At 42.1% G+C, this 25308-nt stretch overlaps 1 protein-coding gene across 5 annotated transcripts; it reads right to left on the bottom strand.

The window, feature by feature from the left end:
* Nucleotides 1-683: 683 nt before the first annotated feature.
* LOC120045151 (solute carrier family 12 member 9-like) lies at nt 684-21733 on the bottom strand. 5 transcript variants are annotated; one of them, XM_038990073.1, is made up of 15 exons: nt 21709-21733; nt 21377-21495; nt 20605-20863; nt 20245-20379; nt 8993-9130; nt 8503-8802; nt 8240-8347; nt 7482-7593; nt 7188-7345; nt 6994-7076; nt 6776-6900; nt 6376-6568; nt 5923-6097; nt 3163-3309; nt 684-2952 (listed from the first exon to the last, which is right to left on the bottom strand). In XM_038990073.1, exons 3-15 carry the CDS (start codon nt 20804-20806, stop codon nt 2096-2098), a joined length of 2733 nt encoding a protein of 910 aa, XP_038846001.1. In that variant the 5' UTR covers nt 20807-20863; nt 21377-21495; nt 21709-21733; the 3' UTR covers nt 684-2095. The 5 variants fall into 5 exon arrangements, with proteins under 5 accessions (XP_038846001.1, XP_038846005.1, XP_038846002.1 ...); XM_038990077.1 differs by lacking the exon at nt 21709-21733 and having other exon boundaries at nt 8503-8581; nt 8663-8802; nt 21377-21699; XM_038990074.1 differs by lacking the exon at nt 21709-21733 and having other exon boundaries at nt 21431-21699.
* Nucleotides 21734-25308: the final 3575 nt, after the last annotated feature.

The raw sequence follows: 25308 nt of genomic DNA, 5'->3' as shown, positions 1-25308 counted from the left end.
GACTGGGAGACTAGTCAGGATCGAGGGAAAGATGAACGGAGCAAAAATAACTGTGCAGCGACGCTCCCCATACAACTTGACAGAGCTTGAGAGGATCTGCAGAGAAGAATAGTAGAAACTCCCCAAATACAGGTGTGCCAAGCTTGTAGCATTATTCCCAAGAAGACTTGAGGCTGAAATTGCTGCCGATGGTGTTTCAACAAAGTACTGAGTAAAGGGTCTGAATACTTATGTAAATTCAATTTTCTTTAAAATAACAAATTGTGCAAAAAGGGGTTTAACTACTCTCCGAATGCACTGTATGTGGTGCTATAGGTCACATTGGAAATTGAGATGAGATGTTTTACTTCATGTTCTGTATTTGCATTGACTGCCATTGAAATATATTGGTAATAGGAAGACTGTAAAGTTGATGATATTGTGATGTAGCCTAAACAAGCTGACCCCAAATCTATCATGTCTTGTCCTGACCTATATAGTCTGATTCTGCCTGGATACAGATGCAACTCTCAAACAGCTCAAATAAACTTCTATACTACATATTCTAGCTATATACTGGAGTAATATACCGATAGGGATATAGACTACAACATAACTGGACTGTTGAAAATGTGCGTGTTCTGTGGTTGATTTGGTCTTTTAATATAGTACCACTTCTGATATCAACCATCACAAGTCATTTTTGTGATCTTTAATTTTTTAAATAAAAAATACAAATTACTATTGTTTATTTTATTGCATATTACAAACCCATTCACAAATTACTGTCATATTTGTTACTGTTTCCTCTACACATATGTTACTCAGTATGCTATACGTTGTCTATTCTTATTCTTGAATAAAGTATGTTCTGCAAAACTAGCTTGTGACCTATCTGGCACTCAATAAGAAATCCACAGACGCTGGAGAACAGTCTGTCACACAACGAGAGAACAGTACATGGATTCTGAGCAGTCAGAAACATATAGTAACTTCAGTTCTCTTTATAGTCCTATTTCTGCTTAAAGCACAAAAGTCCCACAAGTCTTGTTAAATGTAGAAGCTTTCACATAGCGCCTAATACATGCTTCAATTAGTATTTAAAAATAGCTTGCATGAATACAAAACTCCTTGCAGTAACTCCGTAACATTGTTTCCTACGTCTGTACATAAGAAAAGCACAGCAGAAGAATTCAAATACTTTCCCCAAGTAATAAATTAATGGAATGCGCCGTAGCATTTGGCATAAAGTTGATACATAAAACATTTGACAAAATAAATTAGCAATTGATATTTAATCTGCCTGTTAGTGCCTTTGTGATTGTGTAACATTACATAATATTGTCAAGCATTAGGGACTCATCTAGTTAAGAGCGGGGTCAGGAACTTTGAATTCATGTTCCATCATGGACCAGATAATAGTCTGGAAAAGCAGCATTTCAACATGCCCAATTGGTGAATGACCTAAAATCCTAAGAGATCATGTGGTCCAGACAGTCGTGAGCTCTCCCAAACTGGGTCACAATCTGAAGAGGAATATGCTGGGAAAAGGGGTCAATGGAAAGAGAATGTGTTCAACATCAAATAAAAGAACACAAAATTCTAGTTTCCATAGCTAGTAAACATATGTAACCTTTTCTCCATTTCAGAATCCAGAGTTGGAACTCATCTCTTCTTCTACTCCATTAAATTATAGTATGAACAAATAAATATACACAGTGTGCAAACCATGACAGACTGACCAGGTGAATCCAGGTAAAAGCTATGATCCCTTATTGAGGTCACTTGTTAAATCCATTTAATCAGTGTAGATGAAAGGGAGGAGACAGCTTAAAGAAGGATGCTTTTACTGCGACTGACTAGGTGCCAAATATGTTCATTTCTGAAATTAGTAGATGTGTAAATGAGTTACATTACAAGATGTGAAACTATGTGCCTACAGAACAGAGCTATACCAATAGGTCCTGTTGTGTAGCGTGCCTGTGTGTTTATTGTCTAACTAACACATACATCATGTACCTCATATGTTAAGCAATCAACAGACTGCCCTTTCTATTATGTTCAGGATTAAGTCAGCTACATGACATATTGATCCCATAAACACACAGTGACACACTCAAAGCTCAGTGCACGTGACTGGGGTGAGACCATGAATCAAGAGGGTTGGGCCTAAACCGTGAGTCACAGCTTCCAACTGACTAAGGTATTGTTGTGATTGGCTAGAGTGAGTAGGGGGGCGTGGTAAATACAGGAAGCGGACAGCAGCCTGAGCACTGTGCTCCATCAGCAGGCAGTTGACTGCAGACAAGAAGTCCTCTGAGAGGGCTGGGGCCGGCCTCGTCAGGCCCAGCTCCCCCAGCCCTGCGTCCTGTGTCTGTTTCTGTCCGTACAGCTGCACCACAGAGTCCCAAGGCACTATCTTGATGGAGGCCCTGATCCTCAGCTTCCTCAACAGCTCCCGGAAGGTCTCCTCTTTAACCACCCAGCCCTGGTCGCTTGACTCTGCCTCCACACACAGAAATATTCTCATTCTGGCATGGCGCCATCTGCTGGCCATGTTGAGGACACACGCCATCTGCAGCAGGAAAAGGCTGCACACGTCAACAGAGGCTGCTGAGGTGCTGCCCGGACGCAGCAGGTTGAGGGGCCACACGTCGATGATCCTCCCAGCCCCGTCCATCTTGGTCCCCATGCTCTCCCCCTGCAGCTGGAAGAAGTAGCGGCCCAGACACACGTTCTTACTCATCTTGATGGCATCCGAGATGATTCCCACATACTCCTCTGGCGTGAGCCAGCGTGGACTCTCCACATGGCGGACTGGAGGGAAGTGGGCTTGCAGAGAGGGTAGATCTACCCCAAAATCATCCCCTCCGGCCTCTTCTGACTCATAGAAGGCAGGGTCTTGGAGGAAGTAGTCCTCAGGGGTGCAACTGTCGTAGAACCCCAAGACCAGAGTGTTGGGCTTCATGCCGCCTTGAAGAGATAAAGAGTGAAGGAGGATAATCAAATGGATTAAAGAGTACATTGCTTGACGGGTTAAACTGTTTTATATTCCATTTTCCAAAGTAGTAATATTATTATTAATACAGTATGTCAATGCTCTTTACGACACAGTTGTGTGTGAAGAGGAGGAAAACAACAAACAATGATCCAGAATGGTAAATAGGAGGTTGTGTGACTCACCCAGGCCAGTGATGCGCAGCAGATGCTGTGTGCCCTGCCTCACAGAGGGGGACAGAGTCAGATCCACAAAGGCCTTCACTCCCAGCTTATCCACCAGACTCAGCCAGAAGTTATACTGCTGCTGGACAGGGTCTGAGGGCAGGGTGTCTGAAACAGAAGAGAGGCTGGATTGCCTGGATTCCCAAACAAGAGCAGAGCCAAACTAGTTTCCCTTACATTTTCTATGGGGTCTGAAATGACTTGATAAAGATGAGCAAAAATGACTGAATAAAACAAATAATTCATATTCCTACACTGAGTATACAAAACATTAAGAACACCTCTTTCCCTGACATAGACTGACCAGGTAAATCCAGGTGAAAACTATGATCCCTTATTGATGTCACTATTGGAGACAGATTTTAAGATATTACAAGGGTCTTTTATACAGCTGAAACTTGTTTTAAATGCAAACAAAACACATTTTATGATTTTTAATAGGTTAAAAAAGTTGGTTGAAAATACACTTGCACTTACGAGCTTAGATGGTTTTCGAATTAATCAGGTCTCTGCATATAAATACTTAGGGATATGGTTGGATGATAAACTGTCTTTTAAAATGCATGTTGACGAACTGTAAACGGCTAAAAATCAAGCTAGGCTTCCTCTATAGAAACAGGACATGTTTGTCCTCTATAAATAGAAGACAAATTGTGCAAGCTACTTTTATGTCTGTTATAGATTATCGGGATATTATCTACATGCATGCTACGGCATGAACACTTAAATCGCTGGATGCTATTTATCATTGCGCACTTAGGTTTATTACGGGTGCTAGCTACAGTACTCACCACTGTGTTCTATATAAAAGTGTGGGTTGGACTTCGCTGTCCATGAGACGAGAACAACATACTCTCGTGTTTGTCTATAAAGCACTTCTGAATAAACTACCTTATTTATCATCACTCATCAATATTAGAATTATAATTCCTAAAACCAGGTCTCAAGCATGGATTACACTTGAGGCCCGTGCGATTTCCACAGAGTTGGGTATGGCTGCCTTTTCCTGTTACGCTCCTTGCCTATGGAATAGCCTGCAGACTAAACTTAAACTTGAGACTCTTGTCCCCCTTGCCCATTTTAGATATTTATTGGAGGATTCTTATTTTTGTATTGCTTGTAACTGTTTCGGGTAATACAAGTTCTTGTGCTGTTAGGGGAATAACCTATGTGTAAATGTAATAATCTGTTTGTCTTGTTTAGTTTCTTAATCATTGTACCTAAACTGTATGTGTAAACATGTATACACAGGGCCCAGCTGTAAAAGAGACCTTGGTCTCAGTCTGTGTTCCTTGTTAAAATAAAGGTATAATAACTTGTTAAATCCCCTTCAAATCATTGTAGATGAAGGGGAGATAGGTTAAATAAGGATTTTTAAACCTCAAGACAATTGAGACACTGATTGTGTATGTGCGCCATACAGGGTGAATGTGCACGATAAAAGATTTAAGTGCCTTTGAACAGGGTATGATAGTAGGTGCCAAGCGCACCGGTTTGTGTCAAGGACTGAAATGCTGCTGTGTTTTTCACGCTCAACAGTTTCCTGTGTGTATGAAGAATGGTCCACCACCCAAAAGACATCCAGCCAATTTGACACAACTGTGGGAAGCATTGGAATCAACATGGGGCAGCATCCCTGTGGAACGCTTTCAACACCTTGTAGAGTCCATGCCCTAACGAATTGAGGCTGTTCTGAGGACAAAAGGAGTTCCTAATATTTGGTATACTCAATTGACATTTTATGCCCCCCCCCCCCCAAAAATCGGTATATTATATTATTTTAAACTGATGCAATTGCTCAGATGGTAGGGGTCAATATGATTGACACCACTTTTTTCAATGCCTGACCTTGCGAGGATAACAGCACTGAGCCTTTTCTCAAAATGTTTTATGAGCTGGAGAACACTTTGGAAGGGATTTTAGACCATTCCTCCATATAGAATCCTTCCGGATCGTTGTTATCCTTCGTCTGCGCTTATGGACTCCCCTCTTCAATTCAAACCGCAGGTTTCCAATGGGTTTCAAGTCTGGCGACTGAAAAGGCCATGGCAAAATGTTGATTTTGTGGTCAATTAACAATTTCTTTGTAGGTACTGATGTGTGCTCTGGGTTATTGTCGTGCTGGAAGATCCGCAAGTGGTCAAGGTTCAGCCTCTGTCCTGGTACTGGGTAAAGTTTATGATGCCATTGACCTTACCAAGGGCCCCAGGACCAGAGAAAGCAAAATAGCCCCACAACATCAAAGAATCACAACCACATTTTAAAGTAGATATGGGGTTCTTTTCTGCTTATGCATTCTTATTATGAAGCCAAACCCACCACTAGTGTGCATGGCCTAAAAGCTCAATTTTTATGTCATCTGACTGTTTCCAATCCAAGTGCCAATGTCATTTAGCAAACTCCAGGTGTTTACATTTGTTGGATAACATAAAAATAGAGCAGCTCTTAGCATTAGTATAAAATAATTTCCCAATTTTTGGAGCATACAATATAGCTCAGTATTTTAACTATATATTTTATACCGTATGTTTTGCACATCTTTTAGCAAGGGTGTCAATCATTTTGGACCCCAGAAATATCACACTCAGATTACTCCTTTTGTAATCAAATAGTGGAAGCTTTAGGTTTCATGCAGTCATAAAAATTACAAGCATTTATTGTAAGAGTCATAATTATATGATACCACTGGCACCAGAACCCCAGTCACCGTCCCTATGTTACCCAGATCTCCCAGCTTCACGTGTCCCAGCACAAACAGGCCGCCCTTCTTCAGCTGATTGACAAAGTTGATGAGCTGGCAGGAGGAGCGAGGGTTGGCCACCATCAACAACACCTGGGGCCTCCAGAACTTCACATGGTCCTTCCTCACGTCCAGCATCAGCAGATACTTACGCACCTACAGGAGAGGGGGAATGGGGGAAAGTAGATTCAAAGCACCAAGAATGACAGCGGTGACACCCCAGGGTCCTGTTTAGTGGGGAACACTGTAGCGAAATATTTTGCATCAGAAAACCTAAATCTGTTTTCTAAACTGAACACCTTCAGATAGTTCTTCACCGTTTCAAAATGATTCCTCCCTGCTGAACATGGGTGGAACTGGCCCATGAGCACATGTTTGCTTTGGTACAAGTATATGCGTGTGGTGTGTGTGCGCGTGTCTCCATGTGTGGGTACCTGATGGAAGATAAGAGCCTGGCTGATGTATCCCCAGCTGCTGGTGGGTGATCTGTAGTGCAGGAAGAGCAATAGCAGCAAGAGGAGGATGATGCTGGCTGAAGAGTAGACAGGATTAATGACAAACATCATCACCAGACAGCTCAGAATGCCCAGCAGACATGTGTGCCAGGAGAACACCTGGAAGGTGGGCCTGGGGAGATAGAATGGCAAGGGAAACCGGGGAAAGGTGAAAGACAGGTAAAAACTAGACTGGACAATGATGGTCAAAAGTATTCCAGATAAACGCTACTTCACTAAGGACAACGACATCAAAACACAAAAAGAGGAGCATCAGCGCAAGGTCATTGTCTTCTTTTTTAAAATCAGATTGTACAACATGATACTAGGATCTGATTACCTGAAGTTGGGGGCCGATGCCCATTCCAGAGCCAGACAGGCCAAGTCGACAGCAGCATAGGCCAGCAGGTAGAACACTGTCACAAGGCCAGCTATGGCATTAAGTTGGCCTGCAAACACCACACACTGCAACACAGTCACACCAAAGACACTGTCTCAGAGCCTGTTTAAAATTCCAAAATAAACTGTCAATACAATACACCCATGTGCTCTCATCACCTGTGCCAACCCCCAGGTGTACAGCACTGCCACCCATGGGTTACCAGAGCTGGAAGTGATAGCAGCAGGAGCCAATGGAAAACCTATGGGTAACATCAACATTACATCAACATTATGCTCCTTATTCTGTGTCAGCCCAAAACATGTCCTTTGCTCTGTTACTCTTTGCGAAACGTGTTCAACAACATCCTTACCAAACAGCTGGTCCAGTGCAAGGGCATGGAGGATCCGGGACGCCCCAATCAGAGAGCACATGGCTGCTGATAGGGCGGAACAGTAGATCCCAATGGTTACAAATGGCGGCCAAATGTTTATACGCTGGAAGAACCCGTAATCCTGAACCAACAGGGTCCTACACAAAATACATTAATTAGTTGACTATTTAAAGTATATAGTAGCTACAGTATGATGAATATTCGGGCAGTCAATTATGAGCAAATTAGATAGATGACAGAGTTCCCACCACTCCCAGCCTCATCCATTCAGACCTTTCACATGTGGAGCTGGCCAGGATGAAGAGCAGGACATAGACTATGCAGGTGTAGAGGACTGCAATAATGGTGCCTTTGGGAATGGCAGCACTGGGGTTCTTCAGCTCTCCTACAGACAACAGATTAAGGTAAAGATAGTTGAACATGTCAAGTTTGAGTCTGTATGTGAAGCTTAATAAGATGTTAACTAACGGAAGTAAAAGATTCCATTACCTTTAGTCAGAATGCATATGGCACAGGTAAAGTAACAGCTACACTGAGTATACAAAACTTTAACAACTGCTCTTTCCATGACAGACTGACCAGGTGAATCCAGGTGAAAGCTATGCTCCATTATTGAGGTCACTTGTTAAATCCACTTAAATCAGTGTAGATGAGGGGAAGGGGACAGCTTAAAGATTGACTTTCAAGGTTGTGTATGTGTGCCATTCAGAGGGTGAATGGGAAAGACAAAAGATTTAAGTGCCTTTGAACAGGGTATGGTAGTAGGTGCCAAGCGCACCGGTTTGTGTCAAGAACTGCAACACTGCTGGGTTTCACCCTCAACAGTTTCCCGTCTGTATCAAGAATGGTCCACCACCCAAAGGACATTAGCCAACTTGACACAACTGTGGGAAGCATTGGAGTCAACATAGGCCAGCATCCCTGTGGAACGCTTTCAACACCTTGTAGAGTCTATGCCCTGACGAATTGAGGCTGTTCTGAGGGCAAAAGGGGGGGGGGGGTATACTCAGTATGATGCGTGTGGAGAGTACCTGACATGTTGGCTCCGGCCATGATTCCGGTACAGCTGGTGAACATGACAGCGAACACGGAGGCGAATGACATTACTTTACCGGTGCTATAGTCCACAGTGTAGCTCGCTGAAGAGGAAAAAGAGGAAGAACACCGTTGCTATTACAGCTCTTTTTCAAACCATAAAACTAACAACTCTATACATGTACAGTTTCACCTCCCCATCAAGGCTTACTACTCCTATAATGCATCTGAAATATGACCCCAGCCAGACAGTACTCACAGCCCAGGTTGTCCCTCAGTGTTGTGCCGTTGAAGCCTGTGTAGCTGGCGTTGTAGGTGAGGGTCTGGTTGCCAGGGCCCTGGTGGGAGATGAGGAAGTTTAGGGGCGTGGTCAGCGCCAGGGGGCTGATGTAGATGGACAGCAAGGAGATGGTCACCACCAGAAGGATGAGAAAGGAGGTGCGGGCGAAGATGTGGGCGCCCACTAGGCACACCAACAGAACCAGCAGGAGAACTATGGAAGAATACAGCACTGTGTACCAGTAGCCCTGGGGAAGCACCCGCAATGCAGAGGACGACGCTAGAGTGGGAGGTGGACAAAGAGGACAAGATAAAACACTGGGTGGAATGACTCATTTGAATGCATGTGGCACCAACATTCTAAGAAATATTATATAGAATTTGTTTTCAGCAGAAGTACAAAATCTTGGCATGCTTGGAATTTTAAGTATTAGGCCTTAAACTAGTAATTATAGAATGTCAAGACTAACCTGGATCCTGACCAAATATGTCAAGTATGGCCTCTACCAGACCAAGCACATACACTCCACACGCGCACACCTTAGCAAGGAAGAACATGAGGCCAATGCTTCCTCCAAACTCTGGGCCCAACGATCGACTGATCATGACTGGCAGACATTAGGTCAAGGGTTTAAATATTACTGATCTGGTGTGCTTCATTAATAAAGGTTAGCAAAGTCACTCTGCTCAGCTGGTTAAATCACAAAGTCACTCTGCTCAGCTGGTTAAATCACATGATGCACACCAGATGTTGTCATCAGTGTATTCAGATGATGTAATCCAAAACACTTATCTTCTATCTTTTTGACTACAAAACATAAACACCCGCTGGCACTATGATGATGTTAGGGTGGTTCTGGACATGATGAATATGAGGTTGAAAATTGATGAAATTTCCCGTTAGAGATATAAGGGCTAGAATTGTCTATAAAATAATGTGGCATCAAGTTTGACTAGTAAGAACTTTTAAACTGCACTCCTACTTCAGACCAATACACATTTGCAAAATACAATACCTTCAGAAAGTATTCACACCCCTTGACTTTTTCGACATTGTTGTGTTACAACCTGAATTTAAAATGGATTAAATTGAGATTTTTTTGTCACTGGCTACACACAATACCCCATAATGTCAAAGTGAAATTATGTTTTTAGAAATGTTTACAAATTAATCAAATCTGAAAAGCTGAAATGTCTTGAGTCAATAAGTATTCAACCCCTTTGTTATAGCAGTTCAGGAGTAAAACTTAGCTTAACAAAATAAGTTGCATGGACTGTGTGCAATAAGTGTTTAACATCATTTTTTAATGACTGCCTCATCTCTGTACCCCACACATACAGATAATTGTAAGGTCCCTCAGTCGAGTAGTGAATATCAAACACAGATTCAAACACAAAGACCAGGGAGGCTTTACAAGGCCTCGCAAAGGGCACCTATTGGTAGATGTTTTTTTTCTTTCAGAAAGCAGACATTGAATATCCCTTTGAGAATGGTGAAGTTATTACACTTTGGATGGTAAATCAATACACCTAGTTACTACATAGATAAGGTCTCTACAAAGGTACACAAATTGCGCCGACAGAGAGGGCTGCCGTGCTTCTAGCGCATTATAAAAAAACTAAATACTGCAAAGTTTTCTGTTTTATTTCTTACATTATTAGCCCGGAAATGTTTGTGTTATTGCATACAGCCGGGAAGAACTATTGGATATCAGAGCGGCGGTAACTCACCAGCACTACCAGAATTACGACCAGGAATACGACATTCCCGAATCGGATACTCTGTTCGTAGCCCCCAGGGCAATTGAACTGATTCCAGAGGCCATTCCAAAACACCGGCGGAGGAGGATAGGTACTCGGAGTGGTCTTCTAGTCCGACTTAGGAGGCGCGCACACCACCCACCGCTTCCAAGTATATTACTCGCTAATGTTTAGTCTCTGGATAATAAAGTTTACGAGCTCAGGGAATGGATTTCCTTCCCGAGAGACATAAGGGATTGCAACATACTCTTTTTCACGAAAACATGACTCTCTCGGGATATACTGTCTGAGTCCGTTCAGCCAGTTGGGTTCTCAGTTTATCGCGCAGAAAGGAATAAATATCTCTCCAGGAAGAAGAATTGCGGGGTTATGTGTCAAGATGAACTACTCATAGTGTGATTGTGATAACATACAGAAACTCAAGTCCTTTTGTTAACCCGACCTAGAATACTTCACAATCAAATGCCGACAGTATTATCGCCCAAGAGAATTCTCTTCAGTTATAGTCACAGCCGTGTATAACCCCCTCAAGCCGATACCACAAAGGCCCTCAAAGAACTGCACTGTACTTTATGTAAACTGGAAACCATATCCTGAGCCCGCGTTTATTGTAGCTGGGGATTTTAACAAAGCAAATTTGAGAAAAAGCCTGCCGAAGTTCTATCAACACATTGACTGTAGTACTCGCACTGCTCAAACACTCGACCACTGCTACTCCAACTTCCGGGATGCCTACAAGGCCCTCCTTTCCGCAAATCTGATCACGACTCCATTTTGCTCCTCACTTACTATAGGCAGAAACTCAAAACAGGAATTACCCATGCTAAGGACTATTCAACGGTGGTCTGACAAATCGGAATCCACGCTTCAAGATTATTTGGATCACGCGGACTGGGATATGTTCCAGGTAGTCTCCGAGAACAATATTGACGAATACACTGACGGTAACTGAGTTTATTAGGAAGAGTATAGGAGATGTTGTACCCACTGTGACTAATAAAACTTACCCCAACCAGAAGCCGTGGAGAGTTTGCAGCATTCACGCAAAACTGAAAGCGCGAACCATCATATTTAACCATGGCAAGGTGACTGGGAATATGGCCGAATACAAACAGTGTAGTTATTCCCTCTGTAAGGCAATCCAACAGGCAAAACGTCAGTATAGAGACAAAGTGGAGTCGCAATTCAATGGCTCAAACCTGAAACGTATGTGGCAGGGTCTACAGAAAATCACGGACTACAAAGGGACACCGAAGTCTTGCTTCCGGACAAGTTAACAACGTCGCCCGCTTTAAGGATAACAGTGCCACCGACGAGGCCCGCTAACAAGGACTGAGGGCTCTCCTTCTCCGTGGCCGACGTGAGTAAGACATTTAAGCGTGTTAACCCTCGCAAGGCTGCCGGCCCAGATGGCATCCCTAGCCGCGTCCTCAGTGCATGCGCAGACCAACTGGCTGGAGTGTTTACAAACATATTCAATCTCTCCCTTTCCCAGTCTACTGTCCTCACATGCTTCAAGATGTCCACCATTGTTCCTGTACCCAAGAAAGCAAAGGTAACTGAACTAAATGACTATCGCCCCATAGCACTCACTTCTGCCATCATGAAGTGATTTGAGAGACTAGTCAAGGATCATATCACCTTACCTGCTACCCTAGACCCACTTCAATTTGCTTACCGCCCCAATAGATCCACAGACGATGCAATCGACATCACACTGCCCTGTCCCATCTGGACAAGAGGAATACCTATGTAAGAATGCAGTTCATTGACTATAGCTCAGCATTCAACACCATAGTACGCTCCAAGCTCATCATTAAGCTTGAGGCCATGAGTCTGAACCCCGCCTGTGCAACTGGGTCCTGGACTTCCTGACAGGCCGCCCCCAGGTGGTGAAGGTAGGAAAAAACAAGGATGCGTGCTTAGCCCCCTCCTGTACTCTCTGTTCACCCATGACTGTGTGGCCACGCACGCCTCCAACTCAATCAAGTTTGCAGACGACAACAGTAGGCTTGATTACCAACAATGACGAGACAGCCTACAGGGAGGAGGTGAGGGCCCTGGAAGTGTGGTGCCAGGAAAATAACCTATCACCCAACGTCTACAAAACAAATGATAGGTTATTTTAGACTTCAGGAAACAGCAGAGGGAGCACCCCCACTATCCACATTGACGGGACAGCAGTGGAGAAGGTGGAAAGATTCCTTGGCGTACACATCACTGACAAACTGAAATGGTCCACCCACACAGACAGTGTGGTGAAAAAGGCGCAACAGCTTGGAACCTAAAACCCTCACAAACTTTTACAGATGCACAATTGAGAGCATCCTGTCGTGCTGTATCACCGCCTGCTATGGCAACTGCACCGCCCGCAACTGCAGGGCTCTCCAGAGGGTGGTGCTGTCTGCCCAATACATCACCGGGAGCAAACTACCTGCCCTCCAGGACACCTACAGCACCCAAAATCACAGGAAGGTCAAAAAGATCATCATGGACAACAACCACCCGAGCCACTGCCTGTTCACCCCAATTTAATCCAGAAGGAAAGGTCAGTACAGGTGCATCAAAGCTGGGACCGAGAGACTGAAAAACAGCTTCTAGCTCAAGGCCATCAGACTGTTTAATAGTTTTAAATACCCGTCACTAGCACATTAGAGGCTGCTGCCCTATATACATAGACTTGGAATCACTGGCCACTTTAATAATGGAACACTAGTCACTTTAATAACGTTTACATATTTTGCATTACCCATCTCCAGTGGCGATTTTAGCATGTAAATCTTGGTGGTGCAAGACAAACATTTTGTGGGATGCATGCCAACAAAGCCACTACACAACAACATGAAACAATACATGAATTGCACTATACCACTGCTACCGCCCCAATAGGTCCACAGACAATGCATTCACCATCACACTGCCCTATCCCATCTGGACAAGAGGAATACCTATGTAAGAATGCTGTTCATTGACTATAGCTCAGCATTTAACACCATAGTACCCTCCAAACTCATCATTAAGCTTGAGACCCTGGGTCTCGACCCCACCCTGTGCAACTGGGTCCTGGACTTCCTGCCGGGCCGCCCCAGGTGGTAAAAGTAGGAAACAACATCTCCACTCCGCTGACCCTCAACACTGGGACCCCACAAGGGTGCGTTCTCAGCCCTCCTGTACTTCCTGTTCATCTACGACTGCGTGGCCATGCACGCCTCCAACTCAATCATCAAGTTTGCAGACGATACAACATTGGTAGGCTTGATTACCAACAACGACGAGACAGCCTACAGGGAGGAGGTGAGGGCCCTCGGAGTGTGGTGTCAGGAAAATAACCTCTTACTCAATGTCAGCAAAACAAAAGAGATGATCGTGGACTTCAGGAAACAGCCAAGGGAACACCCCTCTATCCACAATGACAGGACAGCAGTGACAAAGGTGGACATTTAAGTTCCTCTGTGTTCATATCACAGACAAACTGAAATGGTCCACACAGACAGTGTGGTGAAGAAGGCGCAACAGCGCCTCTTCAACCTCAGGAGGCTGAAAAAAATGTGGCTTGTCACCAAAAACCCTCACTAACTTTTACAGGTGCACAATTGAGAGCATCCTGTCGGGCTGTATCATCGCCTGGAATGGCAACTGCACCGCCCACAACCTCAAGGCTCTCCAGAGGGTTGTGCGGTCCGCACAACGCATCACCGGGGGCAAACTACCCACCCTCCTGGACACCTACAACACCCGATGTCACAGGAAGGCAAAAAGATCATCAAGGACATTAACCACCCGAGCTACTGCCTGTTCACCCCGCTTCCATCCAGAAGGCAAGGTCAGTACAGGTGCATCAAAGCTGAAAAACAGCTTCTATCGCAAGGCCATCAGATTGTTAAACAGCCATCACTAGCACAGAGAGGCGGCTGCCTACCTACAGACTTGATATCATTGGCCACTTTAATAAATGGAATACTAGTCCCTTTAATAATTCCACGTTAAGAATGTTTACATATCTAACATTACTCATCTCATATGTATATATAATGTACTGTATTCTTCACTATCCATTCTTTACTATCTATTGCATCTTAGCCGCTCTGTCACTGCTCATCCATATATTTTATACTTATATATTCTTATCCCATTCCTTTACTAGATTGTGTGTATTAGGTTTTGTTGTGGAATTGTTAGATATTACCTGTTAGATACTGCTGCATTGTCGGATCTAGAAGCATAAGCATTTTTCTACACTCGCAATAACATCTGCTAACCATGTGCATGTGACCAATAACATTTGATTTGATACACCTGGCTATGAGCCGAGCCTGGCAGCGAAACAGTTCATTCAGCCTCATTTACTGCCTTTAAAAAAAAACATAGCTAATATAGCTGACTTGCTTAATAAACAAATGTGGTTTCTACTGACAATTGAGATGTACAAACTATGTCAGAAGGGGACGACAAGCGGATAAATGGCAATCCTTAATTTCGATTAAGACAATGAGCGAGCTAGGACGGACGTAGTCAATATAACTATTTGTTCAGCACTTTTGAAATCTACAGCGACAGAATTCAGAACATGGGCCGTTCTTACAGTGTTCTCCCTGTACACCAAGTCAGAACCGTAGGATAAATAAAGGGGGGATATAAGCAGACAATGAAAGCTCTTACAATATCCGATGATGACATTTCTCACAAACAGGTTATAGGCTACACATACACCACCAAGTCAGAACAGTAGGTGAAATTAAGAGGTGAAAATAGACCAAATTATTAGGGTGAGGCACATGGGCTACGAACAGTTTACTACACAACATACACTTAGTATTACTTTCTTAACTACAGTATACATATCTCCCTGACATAATACATCATTTATGTAGCAGCATACAAGACATTTTTGGACTCACCTTGTTGTGCTGTGCTCACTTGAACAGAAAGGTGGTGCGGCGGTCCTTCGTGGGCAAATTTTGTCATCAAAGTCTGGCATTCTCTGGATTTATGGTGCTTTCAAGACAACTTGGGACTCTGAGAAAAAAAGTTGAACCATGATGACGTCAGTGATCTTCAGGTCGTAGCTCTAGAAAGGCCCGAGTTCCGATTTACAATTCCGAGTTGGATGAAAAATCAAAACATATTTTCCCAGTTGTAGCTCGTTTTTCCCCCGAGTTCCCAGTTGTCTTGAACTCACTAAAGTCAAACTTTGCAATTCCGGGTTAACAGTTGTTTTGAGCGCAGCACAAATAACGCTTCATTGACAGCATGGCCAATGTTGAATGTTTATAATAGGAAAATATACCCTTAATCTTAGATTTGGGACCACACAGCCACTCCACTGTGAAAAGCAGGCTAATGATTGCGGCTCAACACTCCGTATTTTCTGCTGGCTTGCCCCACCACCACAGAAAGCACTGAGCTAGGCTGAAACACCTGCATGTTGGAGCTGCCTTACTCAGAAATAAAAAAAGAGACCATGTTTGTATGCAGGTTTATTAACTCAATTATATATTTGTATTTTTTTTTACATTGTTGGCAAACTGATGTGTGACACATATTAATGCCAAAAGAACATGCAAAACAGGCAAGACCCCAAACATTATTTTTTTTGCTAAAAATGTGGGCCTCAAAACAGAGCCCCACCTGCCCTGAATGACGGGTCGCCACTGCTCATCTCATATGTATATACTGTATTCTATCCAACTGTATCTTAGTCTATGCCGCTCTGACATTGCTCGCCCAAATATTTATATATTCTTAATTCCATTCCTTTACTTTAGATGTGTGTATTGTGAAATTGTTAGATATTGCGGTAGCTATTACTGCACTGTTAGAGCTAGAAACCCAAGCATTTCGCTACATCCGCAATAACATCTGCTAAACACATGTACGTGATAAATAGAATTTGATTTTAATTTGATTTACAGGCATCCTTCCTAACTCAGTTGCCAGAAAGGAAGGAAACCGCTCACGGATTTCACCATAAGTCCAATGGTGACTAAAAAAGTTAGAGTTGAATGGCAGGAGAAATGACAGGAGAAAACTGAGGATGGATCAACAACATTGTCGTTACGCAACAATACTAACCTACTTGACAAAGTGAAAAGAAGGAAGCCTGTACACAAAAATATTTAAAAAACATACATCCTGTTTGCAACAAGGCACTAAAGTAATACTGCAAAAAAAATGTGGCAAAGAAATTACGTTTTTGCACTGAATACAAAGTGTTATGGTTGGGCCAAATCCATACACTCTCCATATTTTCAAGTATAGTGGTGGCTGCATCATGTTTTGGGTATGCTTGTGTCATGACGTTGGCCTGGGGGTAGGTTTATGACAGTCATAAATACCTCTTTCCCCCTTTTTCCCTCTCCCTACTATACTGATGTGACATAAGAAAACCCCTTGGTTAACATAGAGATTCTGGGAACATCAGAAGTTGGGGGGAAATGAACTATATTCTGGTAATCCGACCAACTGAACATATGCGGTGGTACTTAAGGTATATTATGTCAGTTCGGTTGCCCTCTGACACATTCTCATCAATGATAGAATGACATAAACTCTACTGTGGAAAGTCTAAACATCAGAGGTATCAGATTCACATTGAATTGTTATTTAATTCAAATGTTTGAATATTAAATTATTTGTGAAGAGATTAAATGTAATTTTAGCTTCCAAATGAGAGATTTGGGTTTTCATAAGTTTGGGCCTCTGCTCAACCAGTGGCCCGCCCCTGTGAAGAGACATGGGTAATAAACTTTTCAGACACAACCCTCTCCCTCCACTATATAAAGCCATTGACAAAAATATAACTTTCCGTTCCGAGGATATGAGGGTGACGATCCCATGTCAAAATGGTTCAGATAATAACTACAGAACTAAGCCACCATCTGCATGAACTTTGGTTGTGAATGGTATGAACTTTGAACTCGTATTCACTACAGAAGTGATACCTCCTAGCCGTTGAGTTAGCAACAGCTGCTACAAACGCAGGTTAGGAAGGACAGTCAGAGTATCCCGTCTACTACACAACGACGTTACTACAACGTATCCAGTGACCACCAGAGACATTCTTCAAAGGACAGAGGACTCGTTTTGGCAACACGGTCTTCCATCTACCACCAACCTACTGAAGCGCAGCTCAGAGTAAATATTTATTGCATTTTCCTTTTCCAAATGGGCGGTAATTTAGAATGCATAAGATACTGTATTTACGATAGCACAGCTTCGCCTCTGTTCCAGTCTCCCGCTCTTTCACTAAAACCCAGCCCCCTTTCCTTTGTGTAACAAGCTGTCATATCTGTTCCGCCCGCTAGGAACGTTTTCCTTTATGACGGCAATTTGTAATCAAGTTATGATTTAATTGTGTATGTGTGATTCTGTGTGATTAGTTAGGTATTTAGTAAATAAATTATTAAACCCAATTTTGTATTGCTGATTCAACTTGTTAGCCAGGATTCTTGCAGATAACCAAGAATTTACAACTTTCAGAATATGAGACTGAAGAAAGATGACGATTGATGTTGACTGCTATTGATGTAAAATATTGCTAAATCTTTAAGAGTTTATTCGGAAGATTACGGCTCTATAAATATTCTTTCGTGGTGCCCGACTCTCTAGTTAATTACATGTACCTGATTAGCTCAATCAGGTGATATTAATTACGGAGAAAGTATTTTATAGAATAGCATGTCATAGCAATTAATCCGGCATAGCCAAAGACACGACACTTGTAATTGTTAAGGACTGGGGAGATTTCAGGATAAAAAATGAACAGAATGGAGCTAAGCACATGTAAAATCCTAGCGGAACACCTGATTGAGTCTGCTTTCCATCAGACACTGGGAGATGAATTCACCTTTCAGCAGGACAATAACCTAAAACACAAGGCCAAAATCTACATGGGAGTTGCTTACGAAGAAGACAGTGAATGTTCCTGAGTGACCAAGTTACAGTTTTGACTTAAATCTGCTTGAAAGTCTATGGCAAGCCCTGAAAATGGTTGTTTAGCAATGATGGACAATGAATTTGACAGAGCTTAAAGAATTTTGACAAGAATAAATGGGAAAATGTTGCACAATCCAGGTGTATAAAGCTCTTAGAGACGTACCCAGAAAGACTCACAGCTGAAATCGCTGCCAAAGGTGCTTCTACAAAGTATTAACTCAGGGGTGTGAATACTTACAGTACCAGTCAAAAGTTTGGACACACCTACTCATTCAAGGGTTTTTCTTTATTTTTTACTATTTTCTACATTGTAGAATAAAAGTGAAGACATCAAAACTATGAAATAACACATATGGAATCATGTAGTAACCAAAAAGTGTTCAACAATATTTTAGATTCTTCAAAGTATCCACCCTTTGCCTTGATGACAGCTTTGCACACTCTTGGAATTCTCTCAACCAGGTTCACCTGGAATGCTTTTCCAACAGTCTTGAAGGAGTTCCCACATATGCTGAGCACTTGTTGGCTGCTTTTCGTTCACTCTGCGGGCCTACTCATCCTAAACCACCTCAATTGGGTTGAGGTCAGGTGATTGTGGAGGCCAGGTCATCAGATGCAGCACTACATCTCTCTCCTTCTTGGTCAAATAGCCCTTACACAGCCTGGAAGTGTGTTAGGTCATTGTCCTGTTGAAAAACAAATGATAGTCCCAATAAGACCAAACCAGATGGGATGGCGTATCGCTGCAGAATGCTGTTGTAGCCATGCTGGTTAAGTGTGCCTTGAATTGTAAATAAATCATAGACAGTGTCACCAGCAAAGCACCCCCACACCATCACACCTCCTCCTCCATGCTTCACAGTGGGAACCACACATGTGGAGATCATCCGTTCACCTACTTCGCGTCTCACAAAGACACGGCGGTTGGAACCAAAAATCTCAAATTTGGACTCATCAGAACAAAGGACAGATTTCCACCGGTCTAATGTCCTTTGGTCGTGTTTCTTGGCCCAAGCAAGTCTCTTCTTTCTTAATGGTGTCCTTTAGTAGTGGTTTCTTTGCAGCAATTCGACCATGAAGGCCTGATTCACGGAGTCTCCTCTGAACAGTTGATGTTGAGATGTGTCTGTTACTAGAACTCTGAAGAATTTATTTGGCCTGCAATTTCTAAGGCTGGTAACTCAAATGAACTTATCCTCTGCAGCAGAGGTAACTCTGGGTCTTCCTTTCCTGTGGCAGTCCTCATGAGAGCCAGTTTCATCATAGCACTTGATGTTTTTTTGCGACTGCACTTGAAGAAACTTTCAAAGTTCTTGAAATTTTCCAGATTAACTGAACTCCGTCTTAAAGTAATGATGGACTATCGTTTCTCTTTGCTTATTTGAGCTGTTCTTACCATAATATGGACTTGTTCTTTTACCAAATAGGGCTATCTTCTGTATACCACCCCTACCTTGTCAGAACACAATTGATTGGCTCAAACGCATTAAGATGGAAAGAAATTCCACAAATTAACAAGGACTACATGTTAATTGAAACGCATTCCAGGTGACTGACTACCTCATGAAAATGTTTGAGAATGCCAAGAGTGTGCAAAGCTGTCATCAATGAAGAATCTCAAATATATTTGATTTGCTTAACACTTTTTTGGTAACTACATGATTCCATGTGTTATTTCATAGTTTTGATGTCTTTACTATTATTCTACAATGTAGAAAGTAGTAAAAATAAAGAAAAACCCTGGAATGAGTCAGTGTGTCCAAACTTTTGACTTGTACTGTATGTAAATTACATATTTCTGTAATTCATTTTTTATAAATTTGCTAACATTTATAAAAACATGTTTTCACTTTGTCATTGCGGGATATTATGTGTTGATGGGTGAGAGAAAAAAAATCAATTGAACCTATTTTGAATTCAGGCTGTAACACAACAAAATGTGGAATAAGTCAAGGGGTATGAATACCTTCTGAGGGCACTGTATAGGTTTTTTTGTGGTGTGAGAAAGAACCAGAGTTAAGGATACAATAGGCCCCGCCTCCCTGCACAGCACCATTGGTGGAAATAGCACAGATGGACAAGATGGTGAGGGAGATAATGGTGTAGGCTACAAGCAGCATCACAAGACCCTGCAAGAGCCCCGCATGACCAACCACAAACCCTATGGGTAAACATCATTATACAGTATTAGTATTGTTACAGGAACACAATACAGTAGACTAATGCATTCACACAGTTACACACATACACCTTCTTAAAAATATCTAGCATAGCTTGGAGCCAACAGCAGCTTGACTATCAACAAACATCACTGTATGTTGCATGGTGAATAATTCCACATTCACAGTCTATATTTGTATATGTCTGACATCGATGCTGCACTCACCAGTTCTGAGGAAGAGGACAATGCTGAACATGGAGAGGACGGTGGGCACTATCACCCCGAAGAATGTGTTGAGTTTTCGGGGTACAGCATTAGGAGTGCTGGCCTCCCCAGTGCCCTCGGACCCCTCCATGCCACATACTGCTGTGTCTACAGACAGACCACACACCCCATGGGCGAGGAGGGGTGCGTGTTCATTAGACATGGCCTTCGGGAGAAGCCTATTGTATATTTAGATGGTCTAGACGTCCTTTTTGTAACCCTGTTAAAATGTTGACATTCTTTGTATAAATTAGATTATAAAAATAAGTTGGTAACAAAACTGACAATTTGACAGATTACTGAAAACATAATTACGAAAAATAGTAGGTTCTACAAACAAAAAAATAACGGGAGAGGGGAGGGTTTTACATTGGAAAAACAACATCTTCAGGCTACGATCCACCAGAAAAAGTCAGGCATTCAAAATAAATAGCATACTTCAAAGACGCGCGAGTTAAAACACTTGACTACACAACACATCATGCAACATCAACATACACCATATTGTATTTGTTACAAATTAACAAGAGTTGCGCGATAGTATCGAGTTGACGTTTCTTTCATGTATCCAAAAAGGGGAAGTGGAGCTGTGACACAGAACGGTTCTTGGTGAGGTCATGCAACAATTCAAGCTCGCAATTCCGTACACTTGGTGTTTGACTAATGATAACATTTTTGTTTACTTTGCAATCATGGCTATTGTAGCTATAGCCAGATGAAATCAGCCACTCACCTATTCTCCGTCAGTGGGAATAAGCGCGCGCACTTCCGGTTGTTAAACACTCACCGTCTGCATCTGGCTGCCTACTGTAGCCCACTGCTCCGTTATTTCAGTTTACAGCTGAATGATCTCTGCAAGTTATCACAAAGTAATATAAAAGCATACACAACTGTGCTTTGTTAGTTGATCTAACTAGATTAGAAAACTACTGGCTATAGTTAGCATAGGCTACAGATACATTCTCCAATAGCTCATAAAAGGTAGAAATTATAATGCCGCAATCTGACCAGTTTTCATTCAAATCTACATGCGTATTCTCCCTATTACAATGAACATTGACCTACTTGCACACTCATCTAGTTACTTGCTATTTGTTATGTGCTGGTCACGGGACAGTAAAAACTGTTCATGTGACTGCCAAAAAGGGGAGGGTGAAAATCTGTCTATAGCTAGGTTTCCATCCAATTGGCGACAGATTTTCATGCGAATATTCTAAACTGCGCATAAAAACAATATGCGCATTTTCCCACCAGAGATGTATTTCTATCAAATTGATAGAACATGTGCGTGATGACGTTGTGCACATACAAATACCGTTTGCGATTAAATTCCCATGTACCGAATAAAAAATACAAGTTAAATGGGTTTCCAACTCTACTGATGGTTTTCTCACAAACGTGCGCTCTAGCTAACAATTGCTGCTAACAAATAGCTAATCTGCACACTTGTGGCTAGAGCGCATGTGTAACCTACATGAGATTATTATGGCCAAAAGAGCGAGATTTTTTATTTTTCTTAAACGGCAGCAAAACATCGATTATTATGTCACCAGAATAAAATCATCACTTTCACCACCCTGTGAATGTCATCATCATTTATTTAATCTGTAGTGGTGGAAAAAGTATCCAATCTTCATACTTGATTAAAAGTTAAAAAAATGCCTGAAGAAAAAGTCACCCAATAAAATACTACTTCAGTAAAAGTCTAAAAGTATTACATTTTGAACATACTTAAGTATAAAAGTAAAAGTATAAATAATTTCAAATTCATTATATTAAGCTAAACAGACAGCAACATGTTTTTTTTATATTTACGGATACTCGGGGGCACCCTCCAAAATTCAGACATCATTTACAAACGAAGCATGTGTGTTTAGTGAGACCACCAGATCAATGGCAGTAGTGATGACCATGGCTGTTCTATTGGTAAGTGCGTGAATTGGACCATTTTCCTGTCCCGCTAAGCATTCAAAATGTAACGAGTAGGCCTACTTTTGTGTGTTAGGGAAAATGTATGGAGTAAAAAGTACATTATTTTCTTTAGGAATGTAGTGAAGTAAAAGTTGTCAAAAACATAAATAGTAAAGTACTGATACCCCCAAAAATTACTTTAGTACTTTAAATTATTGTTACATACACTAAATATACAACATTATGTGGAGGAATAAGCAGCCTGTAAGGTGCGCCTGGTTTACCTATCAAATTCTAGATTTACAATTACTTTATTTCCCCAAATGGTTTGTAACGTGAGTGATGTCAATTCAGGTACATACAAATCCATTGTGCTGATTTTACAATATCCTTTTAAGTGATAATACAGTAAATGAGATTTTTTTCCACAGATGTGTGGTGTTGCCCAGTCCTCCACCTACCTGTTGGAGTGAAAGACCAGAGAGGTGAAAAGAGCAGGTTGGTAGAGAGGAGAGGATGGGTTAGGGGTGCGTTTGACAGAGAGTCTGTCGCATCCCCCCCATATGTCCTGTCAAGAGTGCTGATCCACATTGCACAAATAAACGTCAGAGAAATAAAAGTCGGAGAAACACTGTCTGTCTTCAACACATTGCATTTGTTGCACAGAGCAAAGATACAGTGCCTTGCAAAAGTATTCATCCCACTTGGCGTTTTTCCTATTTTGTTGCATTACAACCTGTAATTTAAATGGATTTTTATTTGGATTTCATGTAATGGACATACACAAAATAGTCCAAATTGGTGAAGTGAAATGAAGAAAATAACTTCTTTAAAAATAAAAAATAAACGGGAGAGTGGTGCGTGCATATGTATTCACCCCCTTTGCTATGAAGCCCCTAAATAAGATCTGGTGCAACCAATTACCTTCAGAAGTCACATCATTTGTTAAATTAAGTCCACCTATGTGCAATCTAAGTGTTACATGACCTGTCACATGATCTCAGTATTTATACACCGGTTCTGAAAGGCCCCAGAGTCTGCAACACCACTAAGCAAGGGGCACCACCAAGCATGCCGGCACCATGAAGACCAAGGAGCTCTCCAAACAGGTCAGGGACAAAGTTGTGGAGAAGTACAGATCAGGGTTGGGTTATAAAAAAATATCAGAAACTTGAAACATCCCACAGAGCACCATTAAATCCATTATAAAAAATTGAAAGAATATGGCACCACAACAAACCTGCCAAGAGAGGGCTGCCCACCAAAACTCACGGACCAGGCAAGGAGAGCATTAACCAGAGAGGCAACAAAGAGACCAAAGATAACCCTGAATGAGCTGCAAAGCTCCACAGCGGAGATTGGAGTATCTGTCCATAGGACCACTTTAATCCATACACTCCACAGAGCTAGGCTTTATGGAAGAGTGGCCAGAAAAATGCCATTGCTTAAAGAAAAAAATAAGCAAACATGTTTGGTGTTCGCCAAAAGGCATGTGGGAGACTCCCCAAACATATGGAAGAAGGTACTCTGGTCAGATGAGACTAAAATTGAGCTTTTTGGCCATCAAGGAAAACGTTATGTCTGGCGCAAACCCAACACCTCTCATCACCCCGAGAACACAATTTCCAGAGTGAAGCATGGTGGTGGCAGCATCATGCTGTGGGGATGTGTCTCCTCGGTAGGGCCTGGGAAACTGGTCAGAATTGAAGGAATGATGGATGGTGCTAAATACAGGGAAATTCTTGAGGGAAACCTGTTTCAGTCTTCCAGAGATTTGAGACTGGGATGGAGGTTCACCTTCCAGCAGGACAATGACCATAAGCATACTGCTAAAGCAACACTCGACTGGTTTAAGGGTAAACATTTAAATGTCTTGGAATGGCCTAGTCAAAGCCCAGAACTCAATCCAATTGAGAATCTGTGGTATGACTTAAGATTGCTGTACACCAGCGGAACCCATCCAACTTGAAGGAGCTGGAGCAGTTTTGCCTTAAAAAACAGGCAAAAATCCCAGTGTTTAGATGTGTCAAGCCTTTGAGACATACCCCAAGAGACTTGCAGCTGTAATTTCTGCAAAAGTTGGCTCTACAAAGTATTGACTTTTGGGGGGTGAATAGTTATGCACGCTCATGTTTTTTTGTTTGTCTTATTCCTTGTTTGTTTCACAAGAAAAAATATTTTTCATCTTCAAAGTGGTAGACATGTTGTGTACATCAAATGATACAAACCCCCCCAAAAATAAATTTGAATTCAAGGTTGTAAGGCAACAAAATAGGAAAAATGCCAAGGGGGGTGAATACTTTCGCAAGCCACTGTACATTTAAATAAGAGTTTATTAAATGTACTGTAGAGCATATGTGGGAAACAGTATGGATAAATAAAGGGGTATTACAATCATATACCAAAATATCAAATACACTTCAAATTAGTGGATTTTGCTATTTCAGCCACATGACAGGTGTATAAAATCGAGCACATAGCAATGCAATCTCCAAAGACAAACAGTAGAATGGCCTTACTGAGGAGCTCAGTGACTTTCAACATGGCACCATCATATGATGCCACCTTCCCAAAAGTCATTTCGTAAAATGTCTGCCCTGCAAGAGCTGTCCCGGTCAATGGCAAGTGCTGTTATTGTGAAGTGGAAACGTCTAGGAGCAACAACGGCTCAGCCGCAAAGTGGCAGGCCACGCAAGCTCACAGAACGGGACCGCCAAATGCTGAAACGCGTAAAAAATATTCTGTTCTCAGTAG

Source organism: Salvelinus namaycush, chromosome 3, assembly GCF_016432855.1.
Source record: "Salvelinus namaycush isolate Seneca chromosome 3, SaNama_1.0, whole genome shotgun sequence".
NCBI classification, from domain to species: Eukaryota; Metazoa; Chordata; class Actinopteri; order Salmoniformes; family Salmonidae; genus Salvelinus; species Salvelinus namaycush.
Note: the sequence above shows the minus strand (reverse complement) of the source record. Positions and strands in the feature narration are given on the sequence as shown.